At 38.8% G+C, this 20,467-nt stretch overlaps 1 protein-coding gene across 5 annotated transcripts in view; it reads left to right on the top strand.

Moving 5' to 3' along the window:
• Window positions 1-16,300, top strand: part of RAD54B (RAD54 homolog B) — a 68,496-nt gene extending 52,196 nt beyond the window's left edge. For 4 of the 5 annotated variants that reach the window (XM_069005137.1, XM_069005138.1, XM_069005139.1 and 1 more), the window contains 8 exons: window positions 4,737-4,944; window positions 5,470-5,609; window positions 6,194-6,484; window positions 7,869-8,044; window positions 10,204-10,465; window positions 11,881-11,947; window positions 12,271-12,471; window positions 15,430-16,300. In XM_069005137.1, the coding sequence (XP_068861238.1) occupies window positions 4,737-4,944; window positions 5,470-5,609; window positions 6,194-6,484; window positions 7,869-8,044; window positions 10,204-10,465; window positions 11,881-11,947; window positions 12,271-12,471; window positions 15,430-15,656 (1,572 nt within the window). In that variant the 3' untranslated portion in view covers window positions 15,657-16,300. Of the gene's footprint in view, window positions 1-4,736; window positions 4,945-5,469; window positions 5,610-6,193; window positions 6,485-7,868; window positions 8,045-10,203; window positions 10,466-11,880; window positions 11,948-12,270; window positions 12,472-14,353; window positions 14,562-15,429 lie in introns of those variants that run through there. The other variant, XM_069005140.1, reaches the window with a different exon arrangement.
• Window positions 16,301-20,467: the final 4,167 nt, after the last annotated feature.

Here is a 20,467-nt window from a genome sequence, read left to right as displayed (position 1 = left end):
CACAAAGGTTGCTTTTAGGTCTTGTTAGTTCATATTCTCAGCATTTGAGATGTGTTTGAGAGAATAATTCCTTTATCTGTCTGCAGAGTTATCACTTCTTACTGGAGTTGTTTTGATTCAGTTTTTAAGTTAAAATATCTGGAAAAATAATTAATTATAGGTTTATATTGCTTTATGATTCAGCATTTTTGAATTTACACTTCACCAGCTACATTGGATTTGAGCTAGTGCAAAGAAAGGTCTGTTCAAAGAGTAAGTCTGGGACATTATGGACTTCTAATACTGATTGACAATTGCTCCATACATGGCTCCAGGCAACTTGCTTAAACCTGTCAAGTCACTTGGGGTAATTGTTAAAATGGAGTCTATAATATAGACATATCTTGCAGCCAGTTAAGAGTATGAATTAATTACTTGAAATTAGCTTGTAAATTTATTTTAATTTTTCATCCATCATCAACTGCTGTTGTTACATGCAGAAGGAAATACATTATATTTGGCTGCAGGAGGCTTGTAATAAGTCAGGACTCTCCTGCTTTTTTTTTTTAAGGAGTTCAAACTGTCCTGAACACTTGATCTTTTACCAGGGGAGAGATGATGGAGGCTGTTCCCCAGTGCCTCAGCACTTTCCCCATAGTCTCAGCTCACAGCTTGAAAATGTAGGAAAAAGAAAATGATTTCTGAACCCTGGGCATCTTCTGATGCTAGACCATCCCAAGAGAAACTCAGAGAGGCATTGCCTCTGTCTTCAAGGCTGCAATGTGGAGCCTGTATACTGGGCTGGGGCAACATTGGGTCTTCCCTACAGAGCTCCTCTGTCTCTCTGTTCCTGTGTTGGGAAATTTTCTGCTCCTGTTTTGAAAATGGCAGTAAAAATACAACAAGAAAACAAGCGGTTAACTACAGTCCTGTAAAGAACAGGAAAGCTCAAGTCTAGTTCCAAACACCTGGGGAAAATGGGTGCTTGTCCTTGTTACCTGGTCCTTAGTAATCCTTGCTTCCTCTGATACGCTGGGCCTCTTTGTGAGCAGCATGTGGAGGACTGATCTACTGCATGGTACTTTGTGAGATTAATGTGCTGGACTCATCCCATAGATTCATCTGAATCATCTGCTAGGAGGCTCTAAAGGCTGTGATAATTAAGTGGTGCTGCTTTTACAATGTATTACACCATCTGGCTCCAGACTTAGTTGTCTGTGTTTGGTAACTGATCTTGTTTGGAAATAAAAATACCTTCTAAGGCTCTAGATTGATTTGCTTTCACAATTAAAGAGGTTCTTCAGCTTGTCAGCTGCACCCATAGCTTGCTTAGTTAGTGAACACTGCTAGGACATAGGAAGAAGCATTCAGGAAATTAGCATCTGGAGCCATGTGGAAAGGTAAGGGACATGCCCACAGTAGGTTTTTCCATTTTTATGCATAATTGCAAGACAGGTAAACAATCCTAGTACATTTACAAGTCTACACAGAAATGTAGCTATTTCTGGAAACCTTCTTGGAGGAAGCTCACTGTCCCATTACAGTATTTAGTGTGTGCATTTCCTTCAGCAGACATGAAAATTCTTGGTGTCTGTTGAAGGAAAAAGGCTTGAGGGGTATATAAGAGTGGAGATAGTTGCAGTCATTTTCTGACTGGTAATAGAAGGATTAGAAATATACCAGTAGACAGACATGTTTTCTGGGGCTCCTTATGGACTCTTATTTTCTGAGTCCAGGGGAGCTTACCTGTTGGCCAACCCATCAATGTTAAGGGCTAGTAACAAAATTAATTATAGAATAATTGTGGAATACCCCATTGAAAGGGACCTCAAGGATCATGTGATTCAACATTTCTTGGTAAAAACACTGTCTAGACAAGATGGCCCAGCATTCTGTCCAGCCAAATCTCTACCACTTCCCTGGGGAGATTATTCCAACAGCTGATTGTTCTCATTGTGAAAAATTTTCCTCATGTGCAATTGGAACTTCCTCAGGAGTGACTTGTACCCATTATCCCTTGTCTTTTCCATGTGACTTCTTGTAAAAAGGGAGTCTCCATCTTCACTTTAAAGGTTATAAGGTCTCCCCTAAGTCTTCTTTTCTCAAGGCTGAACAAACCCAGTTCTCTCAGCCTTTGCCCCTGGGACAGGCTTCCCAGTCTGTGGCTCTTCTCCAGACCTTCTCCAGCCTGTCCACATCTTTTCTGCACTGCAGGGACCAAAACTGAACACAGTATTCCAGCGTGGCCTGATGAGCACTGAGCAGAGTGGGATAATGACTTCTTGATCTCTGCTGGTCATGCCCCTGTGGATGCAGCCCAACATCCCATTGGCTTTCTGTGCCAGCACAGCACTGTTTGCTCCTATTGATCTGATTGTCCACCTGAATCCCCAGATCCCTTCCACAGAGGTGCCCCCCCCGCTGGGTAGATCCCGGCCCGTGCTGCACACCTGGGTTATGTTTTCCCTTATGGGTGCAAGACCTTACGCTTGCCCTTGCTGGACTTCATCAGATTCCTGTTAGCCACTCTCCAGCCTATCCAAATCTTCCTGCAGGATGGCTCTCTCTTCCAAAGTGTCCACTTTCCCACTCAGTTTGGTGTCATTGGGAAACTTCATCAAGTAGTACACAATCCCATCTTCCCGATCACTTATGAAGATATTAAACAGCGCTGGGCCCAGCATCGGTCCCTGGGGGACCCCACTCGTGCCACGCTGACCATTTGAAAAGGAGCCATTGACCAGCACCCTCTGGGTGCTGCCTGTCAGCCAGTTCCCACCACTACACAGAGCACTCATCCACACCACAGCCCATCTGTATCTCCAGGAGGAGGCTGTGGGAAACCATACTGAAAGCCTTGGAGAAATCCAGGCAGGCAATGTCCACTGCCCACCCCACATCGACCAAGCAGGTTACTTTGTCACAGAGGGTGGTCAGGGTTGTCAAGCTCAAATTGTCCTTACTGAGTTCGTGTTGGCTTTTCCCAGTCCTGTGCTCCATCTGAATTGTGATGATGCCATGATGATTTTTTGCCTTTTCCTTTAAACCCCTTTTATACCTTTTTACAACTTCTGTATTCTTTAGTGCTTTTGCCTACATTCTTGGACTTGTTTGTCAAGCTAAGAGACGAAACATTTTAGAAGTTTCGTAGTTAGGGATCAGTGTGCCCCAGACCCCACGGTCCTCTCCAGAACACAAAATAGAACCATCCAGAGGAAGGTTCCTTGGGGAGGAGGGGCTCACTCGAGCCTGTCATTGGGGAATCTTTGATAGATATGCTAATTAAGACCTATAATGTTACACCAGATCTATTGTGGGTGTGCATTGCGGTGTGTGTTTCGGTGCATTCAACCTGGACATAGTGCACCTAAGGATCCTTAAAATAAATACCAAGGTAAAATCCCTTTTTCCCTTTTAACCATGTTTGACTCTTGATTTTAAAGACCAGGAAAAGGCATCAGTGAGAGCTCCCATAAAGATTCATTCTATAACTTTAAGTTCCTCCTTTAAGCCCTACTTGTAGATGGGGGTGATATTATCCTTCCAGTCCTCTGGGACATTCCCTGCTCTCCTCTGACTTCTCCAAAGGTTATGCAGAGTGGCCTTGCAATGATGTCAGTCAGCTCTCTTAACACCACTGGGCAATGCCAGGGCCCATTAATCCATAGGGGTCAAGCTCCTATAATAGCTCACCCCCCACTCTTCACTGACGCTGGTGGGTCTGTATTTGCATCAGCCTGGATTTTTGTTCCCTGGGCAGGGAACCCAGCACTGCTGGTGAAGACAGAGATAAAGAAGGTGCTGTGACTAATTCACCTCTCCTGTTTATCGGTGGGCCAATATTTACCTTCTGTTTCTGCTTGTTTTTTATATACCTGAAGAGCCGTTTCTTGCAGTTTTTGATGTCTCTGGCTAAATTAATTTCTATCTGAGCTTTTGCTTTTCTGCCTGCATCTCTGCAGGCCCTGGCAATGCCCTTGTAGGTCTCAAGAGGTACTTACCCACATTTCCATCACTGGTGCACTTTGCTTTTGATTTTGACTCAGAAGCAAGCAGTTAAGAAAAGGGGGTCTCTTGCTTCACCTGTTTCTCTTATCTTTAAAGGGGATGACCTTTTGCATTCTTGCAAAACTCCCAGCACTTGTGAGTTCCTTTGGCCTCCATGAAAGCTTCCTGCAGAATCCTTCCCAACTGAGCTCTGAGCAACCTGAACTTTGCTCTTCTACAGTCTGATACCTAGAACCTATTCATTAGGTTAAATAATAGCAATATAATATATTCAATAATGTAATATTCAATTAAAAACTACAAAGGGAATTCTGGTACAATGTGGTAACTTCCTACTGGACAATACCAGGCTGAGATCCAAAGTGAATGTACAAGGAGCTACCTGTGTCCCTCCATTATCTTGGCTTTAATTATTCATTTGAAGCTCACCCAAATGCCGGCACTGGGAAGCTGTCACAGGAGCTCCCTGCTTTTCACCTTCATGGTAATCTGTCTCCGAGGATTTGAAGGCTTAAAAGAATAATAAATTTTCTCTTAATGAGGTGGTAAAACTCTAAATTGCTATATCAGATTTCCTTTGCAAATTAGGAAAGAATCAATAATCTGAAGTCATGAAGGAGATAGTAAATACCTTGTGTCATGCAAGAAGAAATTTCTATAGTTACTGGATTTTTAAGGAACGTGATGATTTTTAAGGATGTGATCTCCAAAGAAATAGTTGGATGATGTATTTTCCTCTATGCCTGCAGGACCACAAAGTAGAAGAATTCATCGGTTCTCCACTTTATTCAGTTATGATAATCAGTTACGAGATGCTGCTGCGATCTTTGGATCAAATTCAGGCTGTAGAATTTAACCTCCTAATCTGTGACGAAGGACATCGTCTGAAAAATAGCACTATTAAGACAACTACAGCCCTTACTAGTCTGTCTTGTGAGAGGAGAATTATCCTTACTGGTTAGTATCTATAGTTACTTTGAATATTTTTTTATGTTGATAGTGCTAGGTTGGGGTAAAAGACAAAGATATTCAGCAGGAGATCAGTGGGAATTTTTGAAATGGGTATTAAATGAAGAAATCTCAGGTCTTGTAAAAACAGGTTATTCCCAATCTTTTTTTACATAAAAGCAAAATTTGTCAGTCTTCAGGGGCAAGCAAGGAGCTTGGATCTTCTGTAAGGGAGTCAGGACTCTGTATGCACTCAGTGTTTTCATTTGTAGTTATTTAATAAAATTGATTTAGAACTTGACTTTTAAAATTCTTTTGTCAGAACAATTAGATGTGCAGTCTGTTTAGTTAGGAGTACATTATCTTGTTGTTCCTGGTAAAGTTTTAGATCAATTCAGGACTCAGAGTAATTCACATTGAAACAAAACATCTGTTTTCAAGATGCATTCTCAACATTAAACCCTGCATTCAATGTACTTCCATCAGTTTAAAGAAAAAATTACCAATTCCAGAATTTTTTTTTTCTTTTTCAAGGTACTCCGATCCAAAATGACTTGCAAGAATTTTATGCATTAATAGAGTTTGTGAATCCAGGAATACTCGGTTCTCTATCCACGTATAGAAAGATATATGAGGAACCAATTGTCAGATCTAGAGAACCTTCAGCAACAGAGGTATTTGGTTAAAACTTCAGTTATAGAAGAAAATTCATAGTAAAGTGAAATTTGCATTCTCTAGAGTAAAGTGAAGCTCGGGACTGCTAATAGTAGCTGAAGCTCTTCACCTTCCTATTTGACATAAAGTCACTTGTTTTCCAAAGGGAGCAGGAGTACACACATTTTAAAATCACCTCATTTTGGCTGCCTATTAATTATCAGTCAACAATTGTGCTTCCAGCACCTGCATTCCTGGAAATGCCGTGTGCATTGCCATGTGACAATACTTCATTCATTCTTAGTTTCTCTGCAGTACTGCGAGGTCTGCATGCGTTCACTGCATGTCGAGAAATTCTAGAATATAATTCAAGCCGTGGATGTCGTCTGGGACATTATTTTCCTTTGTTTAAGACTTTAGAAACCAGACACAGAACTAAGCTAATGCAGTGGTACTGATTGAAGAAGAATTGGTCGTTACAGTCCCATGTCAAAAAGTGCTATCATACTTTTAAAACGTTACTTAAATATTAAATTAAAATTATACAGAACATTGTTCTGATGAAATACAAGATTATAATTAATTTTGTGCTTTGTTCTTTTAGGAGGAAAAGGAATTAGGAGTAAAAAGAGCAGCAGAGCTCACACGCCTCACTAGACTCTTTATCCTAAGAAGAACACAGGAGGTTATAAACAAATTTCTGCCCCCCAAAAAGGAGAGCATAATCTTCTGCCGACCAACAGCGCTGCAGCTTGAACTGTATCGAAAACTGCTTAGCTCTCATGTTATTACATCCTGTCTACAAGGCAGACTAGAAAATAGTCCTCACCTAATGTGTATAGGTGCTTTGAAAAAACTTTGCAATCATCCATGTCTTCTCTTTAAAGCTATAAAGGTATATATTTGCATGGGGGTGTGTGCCTGCAATTAGCCATTTCAGCAGACACAGGTCACTAAAACTGTGTTATGGTCAATGTGCATGTTGCTTAAGGTCATTTCCATACTCTCATATACAACTTGCTCTAGGAAGTCTGCTTTCAAAAGCACAAATGTTAATAAATCTTAGTGTAGTCAGGGAAGGTATCTCACCAGTTTCCTATTGCCTTATGCTGTTTTCTCTTTCTTAATGTATTTTCCCTCTTAACCTTGACTCTGAATATTTGTAAAAATACATATAAGTGTGATTTCTACAAAGAACACTGTTAACTAGAGATTACTGTATGTACTTCGTCTACTGGTTTCTCTGAAACCTCCCTGTCCACATGATAATTTCACTTTTTCAAACTTAATGACACTGGGAGCTGCAGGCTCGAGACGTCTGTGATACTAGATATCTCCATTACCACTTCTTCTGGGACTGTATATGTAGAAATGTTCTTATTCCTATAGGTAATTAGTATGATAGTTAGAACTTGGTAATAGTAACTTCTATGGCCTCTAGCTGATGTCCAAGTAAAGTGAGTGGAAATGTAAATCTTTCTTAAAAGACGTACTTCATCACTTTGGTGGAATATCCACAGTGCAGTATCCCTGTGACTTTCAACACTGACAAGTAAAGTTCATTGCCTTTACTTCATAGTATTATAAGCATTAGAAACTTTTCATATGCAAAAACACAAGCCTGTGTTAAATATAGGGATGGAAAGGACTGTATGTGCAAGTCATTTATTGTGGTTTTGGCATTTGAGTAGTCTGGCTTTTTCCTCCTTGTGGAACATTGATTTTCTAAGTACAGCAAAATATTACCTGTATTTCTGCTATTTTATTGGTTTTGCTTGCTAGCTTTTCTTCATTTCCCGTGGTATAACTGAATCTTAATGACAATATTTTCCTAAACAGAGTGAATGATTGGGAAGTTTCATAATAAGATACTATGGGATTTAGAAAGAATAAACAGTGTATTGATTTCCTTCTCATTCCCAAGGTTTAGATATGTCTTCACTGGGGAAATACATTTGTGTGGTTGTTCAAGTAGAGAAGGTGTACCCATTTTTCAGTTTTAAGTATTTCAACTTTCTACTTAGCTGCAAACAATGTCTTAGATTAGAGGGTGACTGAGTCACCCCAGGACAAGGGTGTAAGCTAAAATAAACACTATAACTGTTTTAAAACTTTACTTTCAATCCAGTGTTGGGAGGTTGTCATGCTCATGCTGACATAATATATTGCTTTGTGGCAACTTTTTATGCCTCCTTTTGTCTTTGTGATAAAAATATAGCAATCTTTGAAAAAATTATGTTAGAGGGGATATGGAATTTTAATCCTTTTATTTTCAATAGGAAAAAAGCCATGATCCTATGTCTGAGGACTATGATGAGTCCAGCCTCTATGAAGGTGTAATAGATGTCTTCCCACAAGGTTACACTTTGGACACTTTCTCTGAAACTGATTCAGGAAAATTGCAGGTGCTGGTGAAGTTGTTAGCAGCAATCCATGAGCTCAACTCTTCTGAAAGGCAAGTGTGAAAGAAAGGTAGAAGGGAGGTAATGGGAGTGACCTTCTGGATATTGATTTGCTTTTCAAATACATGGGGGTGTAACATTCAAAATACAGGTATTGCAGCTGTTTGCAGGGGTGCCAAGTTAATTTATGCATTGTACTCCTGGCTTTCTTGTTAAATTATGAACTAGAATTTGACATAATTTTTAAAGATGCTCTTCGTATTTTTTCCAGATAGAGATACTTGTATTTTTTACACTGTAAAGCAAGTAAGATAGTTTGCTACAGCCCTTGTGCTGCATCCTGTACTTGCAGAGGCTTTCCAATGCTTTGTATCTTCTTGAGAAGATGTGTTAATCTATTAAATTGCACTAAAATATTTTCATTACTATATTGTAAGTTGTTAATCTATTAAATTGCACTAAAATATTTTCATTACTAGATTGTAAGTTATTTCCTCTTTAGTTATGCTTAACTGCTCACTGCTTGCTGCCTTTTCTAAAGTTCAGGGCAGCCACTCTCAACAGATGAACATGCCCAAATTTCCCCTGTGGTAAATGCCACTGACACGTAGGAAAACTTCTGTTTATTATGGGGTAATAGGATGCACATGATTAATTTCTGTGCGATTGCTGATTTGTGGGAATCTCACATGACCCGGTGTCCCAGGACAATTTTTTATGGACTCATGCCTTAAAGCCCAGCTATTCCAGAAGTATTTAACTTTTAACTTTTATTTCAACTCATGCTTAAATAGCACACACTGTAATTCAGTAGTGGGAAGTAACAGCAGCTCTCTTGACACTGATGGAATGGAATATGAAGATATTCTCTTTTTGCAAATCAGAAAGTTGAGCCTGTTGCTGGAGTTTTATATACTTAGCATCCATTGAAACCAATGTCAGCTGAATAGATAAATGTACTGGCCTTGTTTTGTGTAGGTCAGTGAAACCAGGGGTGTCAGAAAAATGCGCATCTCCCTGTAGCAGTGCTTTAGGAACTGTTGAGTTGAGGCATTACTTCACGCCTTTAAGTTTTGTTGCTTTAATTCAGTGCAGTTCTTGTTTATTTTTCTTTGGTTTCTCTGCTTTCATTGGTACTAAATAGTTCTTGCAATATACAGACTCAATTCCAGTCCTAATCTGAAATTTATATTCTATTTTTGAGTGAAAACAAAGGTGTGAATGTTGTGTTGATTGACAAAAAAAAAAGTCTTGCAAAGTCTTTACAAACAAGTCATGGATGTAGTTCAGTTGTAAAGTGTACTAATAAAAAATATTCTAAGCCACTTCTGAAATGTTAATATTTTCATTTTCCCCTGAAATTATTAGTCTAGTTCTTCAGAACTTGTTTTTAATAAAAATTATTTTTAAAAAATAATGAAATGTATTACATTCAGTTTAGATTACAAAAGACCTCCAAACGAGATCTGGCAGAAAATGCCCTATTCTTTTACTTATGGCTTAAATTCGAAAGATTTGTCTACTGAGTAGAATCATCCTCAGTATCTGGGAGGATAGGAATTCTAGATTTTCAGACCTTTGAAACCTATTTAGGCAAAATTTCAGAGAAAATAGACCAACATAGCTTGGGCCATTAGTGTAAGGGATCAGACTGATTTTGTTTTCTAAAAAAACCCAGTGTCTATCTTTCATTAGTCTTCATCCCCATTCTTTTCAGCCATAAAATGTAGGAAAGAATCTCTGCTTTCCTACTCGACTTTCACTATGATTTTTGTTAGAATTTTCTAAATTTTTCTGTAGAAATTCATAGTAGCTTTATCAGTAAGTAGAGATATTTATATGTTATTTATTAGCTCCTACAGCATCCTCTGCAAATGCTGTCTTAACAACAGTTATTTTGTATAAACAGAGATTTAAAAAAAATCTATCTTTGTGATTGGTTCTGAATGCCTGCAATCTGTGCATTATGCCAAATTCTGTTGCAAAGGGAGGCATTAATTATTTAACATTTGAATGCTTGACAGTAGGTATAAGGCATCCAGATCTGGTATGTGCTTCTAATTAATAGGAAATGTTTTATTTAATAGAAAAAGTAACTTCGGGTTGATGTACAATTTTTCACTTTTATTTTCTTAGATGTCTTCAGTAATTTGTTATTGAACTTTAATTTTACCAAGGTTTAGAATGATGACTTTGTTCTACTGTTTGACAGAGTCGTGTTGGTATCCAATTACACTCAGACATTAAACGTATTACAAGACGTATGCAAACATTATGGATACTCCTATACTAGACTTGATGGACATACTCCTGTCTCCCAGAGACAACATATTGTCGATACTTTTAACAGTAAATTCAGCCCAGCTTTTATCTTTTTGCTGAGTTCAAAGGCTGGTGGAGTAGGACTGAACCTGGTTGGAGCATCTCATTTGATCCTGTATGATATCGATTGGAATCCAGCTACAGATATTCAGGTCTGGTAACAACTGTGTACATGTGGGTTGGGATGGGCACCAAATGAACTCTTGACTGATTTTGAACTGCCTGGCTTTGCATGTCTTACTGCTACCAATTATCACACGGTATCTGGACAAGTACAATAACGAGGGAAAACTTTCTAAGAAAAGAAGAAATATTTCTCTGTCTTATTATATATCTTGGGATCATTAGAAGCTCTCTTGCAGTAAAAAATAAAAAGATTAAATTCTGGTTTCTTTGGAGGAGTGAGTCACTTATCTTCTTTGTCTCCTGATGTCTTTTTTATCTGGAAAGTTGCTGTGTTTCTAAAAGGAAAAGGAAAATGGGATTAGATTGCATAGCAAATGTTGCTGTTGATTTGCAATCCCTGAGAAAAAGGGAGAGACTCTGATCAGAATGGCAAGAATGAGAAAATCACATGGCAGTGATGCCAAAAGAAAGAAAAGAAAGCCAATGTTGCGCTATTCTTGTAAAGGCACTGTTGGCCTCAAGGGATTGTTTAGTTGGCGTAAGAGTCTTCAGTTAAAATAGTCCTTAAAAATAACAATTAAAAGATCTTTTTTTGAACTCAGTAAGAAACTTTTTATTGTAGAGTAATGCTGTGTCCTTAATACCTGAAATAAACTCTGATTCTTGGCCTTGCTCCTCTTCCCAGGGTGAATCAGTACCCTCATGTGGTCACTTGTCTTGTTGCTTGAAAAAGTCTGCTAAATCAGACAGAATTGCTGCAGCTTGCCAGGGACTGCAAACTGTGTTGTGTGTGTTTGTACCGAGTATGTGGGTGTAACCCATACATTTTCAGAAAAAAGAGATCATATAGCAGCACTCAGTTTTACATTTTGTTTGTTTAAGAAATAAAGGAGGCGCAAACAACCATTTTTAGAATTTCAAAAGAAATGTGAAAGTCACTTTTAAAGATGTATTGTAGCAAAAAAACCAATTTTGGAGATGGGGGAGAATGATCAATATTTCTGAAATATTAAATAGTTGTTAATGGTTGGAAAACAAACATGAAGAGGGGATTTCTTTCAGGAAATAATTGAAACACCTACTTTCCTACTTTAGTATACGGAAAGGTAGGGAAGCATAAATGGCAGAAAGTAAATTATATTTTCAAAACAGTTTACAATTAATACCAGAAAACTTACACAATTGAAACACCTACTTTCCTACTTTAGTATACAGAAAGGTAGAGAAGCATAAATGGCAGAAAGTAAATTATATTTTCAAAACAGTTTACAATTAATACCAGGAAACTTACACAATCACAGAGAGTTATTGAGGAATGCATTATCCAGACAATTCTGAACAAGTGAGCAGAACTAGTAATTCAGTCAGTGAAGGCTACAAGCTTTAGTTAAAGTATCCTTGTATAGCAGGCTGTTAATGCTCTTCATCTTGCTTTTCTCAGGCAATGGCTAGAGTCTGGAGAGATGGTCAGAAACATACTGTTCATATCTACAGGCTGCTAACCACAGGTGAGAGATGGTACTCAACTTACTCAGAGTGAGACAGATGTTGACATTTTGTCCATAAAAGAAAGGGGGGAGAGTGTTTTTGGAAATAATTTGTTCTTTAAAAATACATATTATTTGTTCTTTAAAAATATATGTTTGTTCTGAGTTCAGTTTAGATGGAGACATCACATTGATTCACTTGCCTTTGGTTTGCTTTTTCTTAAATAACTGAAAATAGTGATTTAACATCTCCTATGTATATTGTTGTGACGAAATGGATTTGGGTTCTTTGTAAATACTGGTCAAAAATTACCCCAGTTTATCTGTTTTTCTTTTCAATACAGGCTCAATAGAAGAAAAGATTTATCAAAGACAGATCAGCAAACAAGACCTTTCTGGGGCAGTTGTAGACCTTTCCAAGACATCTGAACACACACATTTTTCTATTGAGGAGCTTAAAAATCTCTTTACTCTTCATGAAGATTCCAGCTGTGTTACTCATGACTTGCTTGAGTGTGACTGTATGGGAAAGATTGACCATCACAGTGAGTTTGTTTTTCATTATCTCTAGCCACTGCTGAGGAATCCATTCTTAATATATGGTCTATCTCTGGAGAAAACTTTGATGCTCAGTAAAAGAGGATTGGAGGGGTTCATTATGGAATCTTCCATGTAGTGGCTGATTTATCTAATCCATAGGAGTCCTTCATGAAATGAGGAGAAGAAAGATTAATTCCTTGCAGTAACAACTAGTTCATTTATAATGCCTCTTAAGTCCTTGAATTAGCTATGTACAAGTCAACTAATGATTTGTTACAACCAAATGGCACAATATGGTATTTTGCTTCAAAATATTCAAGGACAGTAATGAAAACCTGGTAAGGTTACCCAGTCAAGTTATAAAGCAGTTTATCTGAGGACAGCTATACCAGGTGAAAGTCTGTGCCAACTCTCTGTATATAAGCCTTCATTTCTGAGCTGTTAACTAAAGCTGATGCACGATGATTAAAATAGTTGAGACATGCTGGAAGACTTCCTGGCAGTTGTAAAGCCAAGTAGCAAATATTCACATCTCTCCTTTCTGTAGGAACCTGTCTCCTGTTCTTTTGGCATATCAAAGTTGTTTTCATACCTTGCTGTGTACAGGTATATAGGTTTAAGTTAGGAACAGGATTAAAAAAAATAAATGATCATAAGTTATGTTTGCATCTTATCCATTTTGATTTTTATAGCTCACCTAATTTCTTGAAGGAAAGAGTGTCTATTGCCTGGATATATTTCTTTTTTAGGGCATGAAATATCCACGTACACTATTTACAGGTGTGATAGTGTGGTACCAATACTGATGTAGTCTAAATGCACACAGAAACCTCAATAAAAAGAACTCAAGAAGTGGGTGCAAGAGTGTGTATTCTCAATAGACAGGAGCAAGGAAAGAAGTAATGCAGACCCAGTACTATTTTGCTTGATGGTTTGCATGTTCCCAGGTAATAGGTTAGACTTGTGCTTTTTTCTCATATTAATCTACCCAAAATGGGGAGGACATGGCTAGTGATAGTACAGGGCTTCTGTAGCCATAAGAATTTGATTATCTCCTTTATTTTTGCTCCATATGCTGATTAAATCATCTTTGTATCTTTCTTTAATGATTGAAAAATTAGACATTCTGTTTCTGCATAAGTAATCTTCTAAATTTGCCATCCTCCACTTAGGTACTATTACAGGATCTGTGTGGGAAAGGCACCTTTTGTGTTAAATGTTAGCCACATTTTCCCAGTTGTATGCAGTGAGGCAGGTGTGGCTCCTGGAGTGCAGAAATCCAGAGAATATTTGTGTTTCTGCTGTGATGAACACTGGTGCTTATATTTTTATTTAGCAGCTTGCAATTGTCTTAACATCTTGACTTCTTACCTTATGCTTTGAACACACATTGGTTCCATCAATTCAACCACAACATTGGCCTCTTGGATTCTGTGACTTTTTCAAGGGTAGGTCCTGGTCCCAGTGAACAAAACCCTTTGGCAGTAAATCAAGGAAAAGCCTGAAGGCCATTATTAGACTTAAGTGGTGGTAATGATAGAGTGAGGGGAAGGTTTGGTTTCCTAAAGAGCAGAGGACAAGCTGTCTCACTGCCTCCCCAGTCAAATTGTTCTGAGTCATGGTCTCATGTTTGATCACCCCAGAATGCAGATACCTCTGCAAAGGTCTCTTTGCCTTTCCTTAGAACAGAAAACTGTCAAATTACTGCATCAAGGAACCAGATTCCAGGTTACTGGGGGTAGATTCTGCTGCACAGAAAAGCCAAGAATTTCACTGATTTGTCTCCTCCATATCTAGCAAGTATGATTCAAAAGATAAACTAAAAAGGAGCCAAACAATGTAATACAGGTCTCACAACTATCATCTCCTGTGGTCCATTCACACTAGGGTCTTCTTTAGAAAACTTGAAAGGAGGAAATTTCCTGTGCATGGATCATACTGATGGGTTGCTTGCTATTCTGCTGGCCTTCAGATCAGCTACAAAGCTGTAAGCCTATTGTTCTACTTGATCATAGTGTACTTTAGGAGTTAGGAAGGCAGAGTCTGTAAATGCATCCATTCTAAATTTTCTTCTGGCCAGTAAAAAAATATATTTCAAATCTACTTCAAATGTCATATGTCAGTCAAAAGGAAAGTTTTGTGTATATGAGTCTTTATGGGCTCTCAGAAACTTTAAAGAACTCAGGAATACTCTGAGTCATGCTGCTCACATCACTGGTCTTTCCTAAAAAGCACATAATACTGCTATGAAAATAATTGGTGACAAATTTGAGACTAGTAACAGTAATGATGTAATTTTTTTCCATACAAAATTATTTCTTCATGTATCCCATGCATCAGATGAATCATAAAACCATCAATGTGTGATGTGCACTGCAATGACCTGATACTGTTTGGAGCTTTAGGATCCTACGTTAAAAATGAATTAATCTCTCTGTGCTTCACAGCAATAGTCTTTTCCTTACTGTGATATACAGTATTGTGTATACTGAACAACTTGGCATAATCTGGATGTACAGAGTGTACAGATCTAGTGTGCTGAGTCAATTAAACTGCTACTCAAACTATTCTTAGCTGGCTGGAGTGATTCCTCTGGGAAAACATTGAAGCTAGAGTGAATTTTGCTGCAACATACATCTAGATTCAGATTTACTTAAAGAATGGGAGCAGGCCAAATGTCACAGAATTAGGAAGACAGAAGAAAGGAAATTGCCAGATAAGATATTTTCTTTCCCATCCATGTATAAAAGGATTTGTCTTTATGCTAGCATATGGTGATTTTGATAACCTCAATCACTGAGCAAGAAACAGCCTTCCCCCTCTTACTGTGGATATATGTTTGGGTTTTGTTGATACAGAACGATTATATGTGCTCATTTGTTATCACCAACTGTCTTATTGATTCACACTGAAATTTTCTGTCCTAGTTTTCTCTGATTAGTCTACTGCATCATTTTTTTCAGATACTTCCTCAGAAAAGCCTCCCATATCTAGAAGCTGCCAGCTTGAACAAAACCATGGGAAGCCTAATTCAAAGAAACCACTTTCCATGTCACAGTTGATGCAGTGGAAGCATTTCTCTGGGCAACATCAGACTCTTGCTGATCCTTTCCTTGAAAGGATAAAAGAGAATGTTTCTTTCATTTTTCAGAATGTAACCAATTCTACTTCCCCACCTAATGAGACTTAAGTGTCTTTCTCTACCACTTGCATCGTCCTTGTCATAGGCCTTGTAAACAACTGGTGTGCAGTTACCTATTGTTCTTTTTGCCCAGTTCTGTTTTGTGTGTTTCCCTTGAGATTTCTGGGTAAATGTGATTCTTGGTGTTTACACAGAGTTACAGTTATTACTAAGTTAATCATACTTGCTGTAATTGTAATACAGATTTTTAAAACTAACTTTGCTTTCCAGTGTTCTGTTCCTGTGTTATCATAACTAATAAGATTGTTTTTATGCACATTCCTACTGTAAGTCTACTTTGGTTTGTAGTTTTCATTTGATCATAATGATTTATGGCTTGTAAAGCTGGCAACTCTTCAGCCAAATTTTATAAATTAGTCAATGCTGTATGCATGTATATGCATGTATATCCATGTCTTGTTAACAAGACTCTGGTTGGATTTTTGCTATAACAATGAGAAGTTATCTATCTGTATAAATGCAGCTTTATAACAAGGTAGATGTTTTTTTCCCTTGAATTCACAATTTAATGAACTTCAGAGCAATAGCTACTAATGTCCAAAAATCTGAGGCAATGTCTTGATACTGTGTCAAAATATTCTGAAATTCTCCTATCGCTTTTACTTGGGAAAATAAACTTTATTTCTCAGACATACATAGTATGGGATTATCTTCATTTTGTTAACTCCTTTAAGGGTGCATTTTGCCAAACACTGAAGTACTGAGCATTTTTATGTTATATTCTTTAATTACTTTATTTCACTTCTTTGAAGACACAAACATTCAAAATCAGCTTGTAGTTTTTAAGCAAAGTACTTTGAAAGGCCTACAAGAGCAGAAGAATGGATAATTTTCAGAAATACTGCAAACTTACAGAATTTTAAAGACCTTGAGCAAGAAGAGGGCTCCATTGTCATAATCCTGCATTGTGTCACATGATGATATTTGGTATCTGTAGCAACAGAGCCTAAAAGCCCAACCAAAATTAAGAAAACATTTAAAATTATTGTCTGTCTTATTGTTATTACTCCATCTTTCCCTAGACTGTCACTGAAGTCACAGCCCATCCTAACCCATCATCAGACATTTTCCATGCATTTTAATGCAGTTTTGGTACTTGAAAGCCATGTGCACTGACCTCTATTTGTCATCCATATTTATTTCAGAGGGTTTTTTGAGTTGCCTTTGACTCTAATGCTGGATGACACCAGGAAATAATGAAGACCGAAGTGAGAGAATTATTGAGAAAGTCATAAATTCTGAACATCTTTTTGGCATGCATGTTGTGTTCTTGGTAATAATTAGAATTATGCTAATAGGTAGAGTTTAAATCTTTAACATTTTAGGCTGGCTGCTAAAGAGCCTGTTCTTCACCAGGTGTGTGGTGGTGTGGTGGCCTTGTTTATCCAGCTGCTGCGGTGCCCATTTGCTGTGAGGATTTCGCTTAGCAAGGACAAGGTGTTGAGGGTTATCAGGTCAGGGTGTGCTCCATCTGAGCTGAGACTGTTGTAGGGCACTCCCTGGAATAGCACTGATTTGAGCTGGTTTGCACCAGTGGTACAGAGAGGAGTGCTCACCCCGTCAGAAGAGAGATCAGGAAGGCTTGCTCTTTAGAGAATGGTCTGCTAATCTTAGAATGGCTACTGCAGGTCTCTCAATCACACTGGGCAGGGAGACCTGTAAGCCAGTCCTCAGATACAGTAATCAATATTGTGTTTATTCCTTGCCAGGTCTTAGATGGGAGGAGGGGATTTTGGAGAATTTCAATTACTTCTGTTACAGGGCATGCTGCCAGAGAGACAAGTGTACTGCATGTTCCTGCCTGAGACCAACCCTGATTTTAAAAAGTAGAAGGAGTGGTGTTTTATTTATTTCTGTATACTGCAGCAAAGTTTTTTTTAACTGGTTTCATATGACTGTTTTTGTTGATTCAGCTTTCAGCCATCTTGGCACAGGTTTTCTCGTCATTGAGATGGTGACCCCTTATGATTATTCACTTGCAGAATAGCAAACTGAATTATAACTCCATTCACTTGGGTGTCATACAGGTTTGTATGGCAACTCCCATAGATGTGTCTTGCACTCTGACAAGAGGTTGACATCAAGTCCAGTTAAGGGTCTGCCTTTTTCTGAGGTCATAAAGTTCTTTCACTTGTCATCTGGTACAGAGAGGTGTCAAACAGTGACTGAATGATTCTGTAATGGAAAAAACTCATGGGAAGTTCTTAAAATGCCAAATATGGAACAAGCTTTGACAACTGCTTGGGGTTACCACCAGGAATTTGGGAAGGCATGCTCCAGCCCTTGCAGGCAAGTAACACACAGAAGGAAAGTAGTTCTTTCATGTGCTTTCCACTGAATGAAAAGTTGACGTAAATCATGATTGTTTATGTGTGGCTTAAATAAATTATGTGTTTGTGGCTAGAAGATCTGGGAAGGCTATAAAGAACAATGAGAAAAACCACTTTGGGCTTTATAGAGTAACTAAAGAATAAGCTGAATTGAAAATGGTTTTTAATGAGGCCTTGTGTGCTTTTCCTTAGTACTAAAGCAAGAATGCTTTTGTAGGCATAGCTACTCACAGGACTACGAATGTGTGATGCAGTGTTCCACTCTTGAGAGGCCGTATGTGTTGGCACAAGCAGCACCAGTTGGGACCAGGTAAGTAATCCTGAACACTGCAGCCAACTTGAGAGTATTGTGCTAGAAATGTCCCTTCTCAGGTACATTGGTTGCTGCTACCTTTCTCCCAGCTTTTCATCAACATGTGGAAATACAAGCCGATTTGAAGGAAATGTGTCCATCTAAAAGCCTCTGTGGCTGTTGCTGCTTCCAGCCTTTTCTTCTATCTCAGCCTTGATGTCATCTTGAGTTCTCCCTGTACTCCTTTGTTTGCTTAGTTTGATTTACACCCACTTGACAACATATGCTCTTCATTCTCCTCTAATTAATTTCCTTCCAAGTAGGCAAAATGTCAGGCACTCTGACAAAAGCCTGCACCCCTGTGAACTAGCTTTTTGGGTGTTTTCTGTCAGTTAGTCATAGATCTTTTCCTTCTCTTCACATATCACTACCTTGGCCCAGGTTTCAGTTTTCCAGAGCATGAGTTCCCACTTGACCCTTGACTTTTCAAGGTTCCTTTTGAGGGATACATTTGCCCAACAATAGAAGTGCAGTCTGAAATTTCCTCCCTCCACCTGGAACATGTTGCCTTTGATGGGGTTTTCATCCTGTAGGTGGTTTGGGCAGACAGGTCTCCACAGCCTCACTGAGTCAACAGAGAGCTGTGCAGGCATCAGGGCTTATGCAAAACTTTGCAGATCTGAGATCTAAATTCAATTCCCAAAGCAATGAGTTAAGTAGATGAACCTTTGTGTGTTATTCATGCTAATGTCACATTTGATACATGTACTACAAATGTAGAAGGGGTTAACAGTACTTCCTAATGCAAAAGCTGGCCAACACTTCCTGCTATGCACCACTTTCCTCTTTCCTTTGCTACTTTTCCTCTTTGGACTAAATTTTTCCCGCATCAGTTTTGTTCTGCCAGGCTGATTTATGTTTGTGTTGCATCAAAACCTACAGCAAAAATATCTGATCTGTTCCTAAGACTGAGTAGGAGAAAACACTTTGTTTTGTCCTTATTCCAGAACTGGAAGCCCTTCTGCTGAAATGCCTTCTTGCCTTCATATTTTGGATTAGAACTTAAAATAGAGGTGGGAAAAAATAGGAGGAAAAGGCATGGCTTCTGCACTAGCATGTTTTTCACTGTTCCCTTTAGTTTCTGCACCAGTTTATAAATATTTGCAAAAAAACAGGCAGTAGGAATATTCTTTCTTTTGAGCAGCTAAAATGTCCCGATTTCTTCTACCCTAGGCTTTTATGAGACTCAGAACTGCAAAGTGTTACCAGTTCGAGCAATCTGCATTCCCTCAGAGCTTTTACCAGTGATCAGGCCCTGAATGGTCCATGTCCCACAGAGTGACTAAATGCAGTCTGACCAGAGTTGTTTCAAGAGACTCTTTCTGCAATTCTTGATTCCAGTTGTTCTCTGCTGGGCAGGGCAGAGTGCTGCAGTTGACAGCAAGGAACTGTCTCGTCCATGTCCTAAATCAGCCACCCCATGCACCTCCAGGAGGAAAAAAGAACCATGTCACTCGCTGCAGTAACACTACAGCCAAGGTGGTATGGGATAAGGAAACCTGTAAGATCAGGATTGTCATGGAGAGAGAAAAGAAAGTAGAGGGGACTAAGAAAAGCAAGGAGATGATAGGAGGGAGGACCAAGACTGGGCAAACAAAGGCTTAAATGGTGTCCTGCTGACTGAGCAGGATGTGTGGGGATGAAAGTAAAAAAAAAATCAAGGTTGGGAGCCAGATACTGCTACTAAGCAGAAAGAAGGATTGAGTTCGGTGAAATGAATGAGAGTGCTTTCCTGCAGGTGCTGTAAAGGACTCCATGATTCCTGGTCTCACCATTCTGCTTTCAGCAAATGCTCACTGTGGTTGGTTAACCCTGACTGGACACCAGGGGCGCACCAAAGCTGCTCTGTCACTCCCCTCCTCACCTGGACAGGGGTGTGAAAATATGACAAAATGTTCACAAGTTGAGATAAGGACAGGGAGAAATCACTCACTGCCATCATGGGCAAAACATACTTGACTCGGGGAAATCAATTTAATTTATTGCTATTCAAATTCCAAATAGGATCATGAGAAATAAAACAACTTTCCACACACTCAGTTCTCCTGGGCTCAACTTCACCCCCAGTTTTCTCTCCCTCCTCCCTCCCAGCAGTGCAGGAGGACAGGGAATGAGGA

This window comes from Aphelocoma coerulescens, chromosome 2, assembly GCF_041296385.1.
Source record: "Aphelocoma coerulescens isolate FSJ_1873_10779 chromosome 2, UR_Acoe_1.0, whole genome shotgun sequence".
NCBI classification, from domain to species: domain Eukaryota; kingdom Metazoa; phylum Chordata; class Aves; order Passeriformes; family Corvidae; genus Aphelocoma; species Aphelocoma coerulescens.
This window is presented reverse-complemented; position numbering and strand designations above follow the sequence as displayed.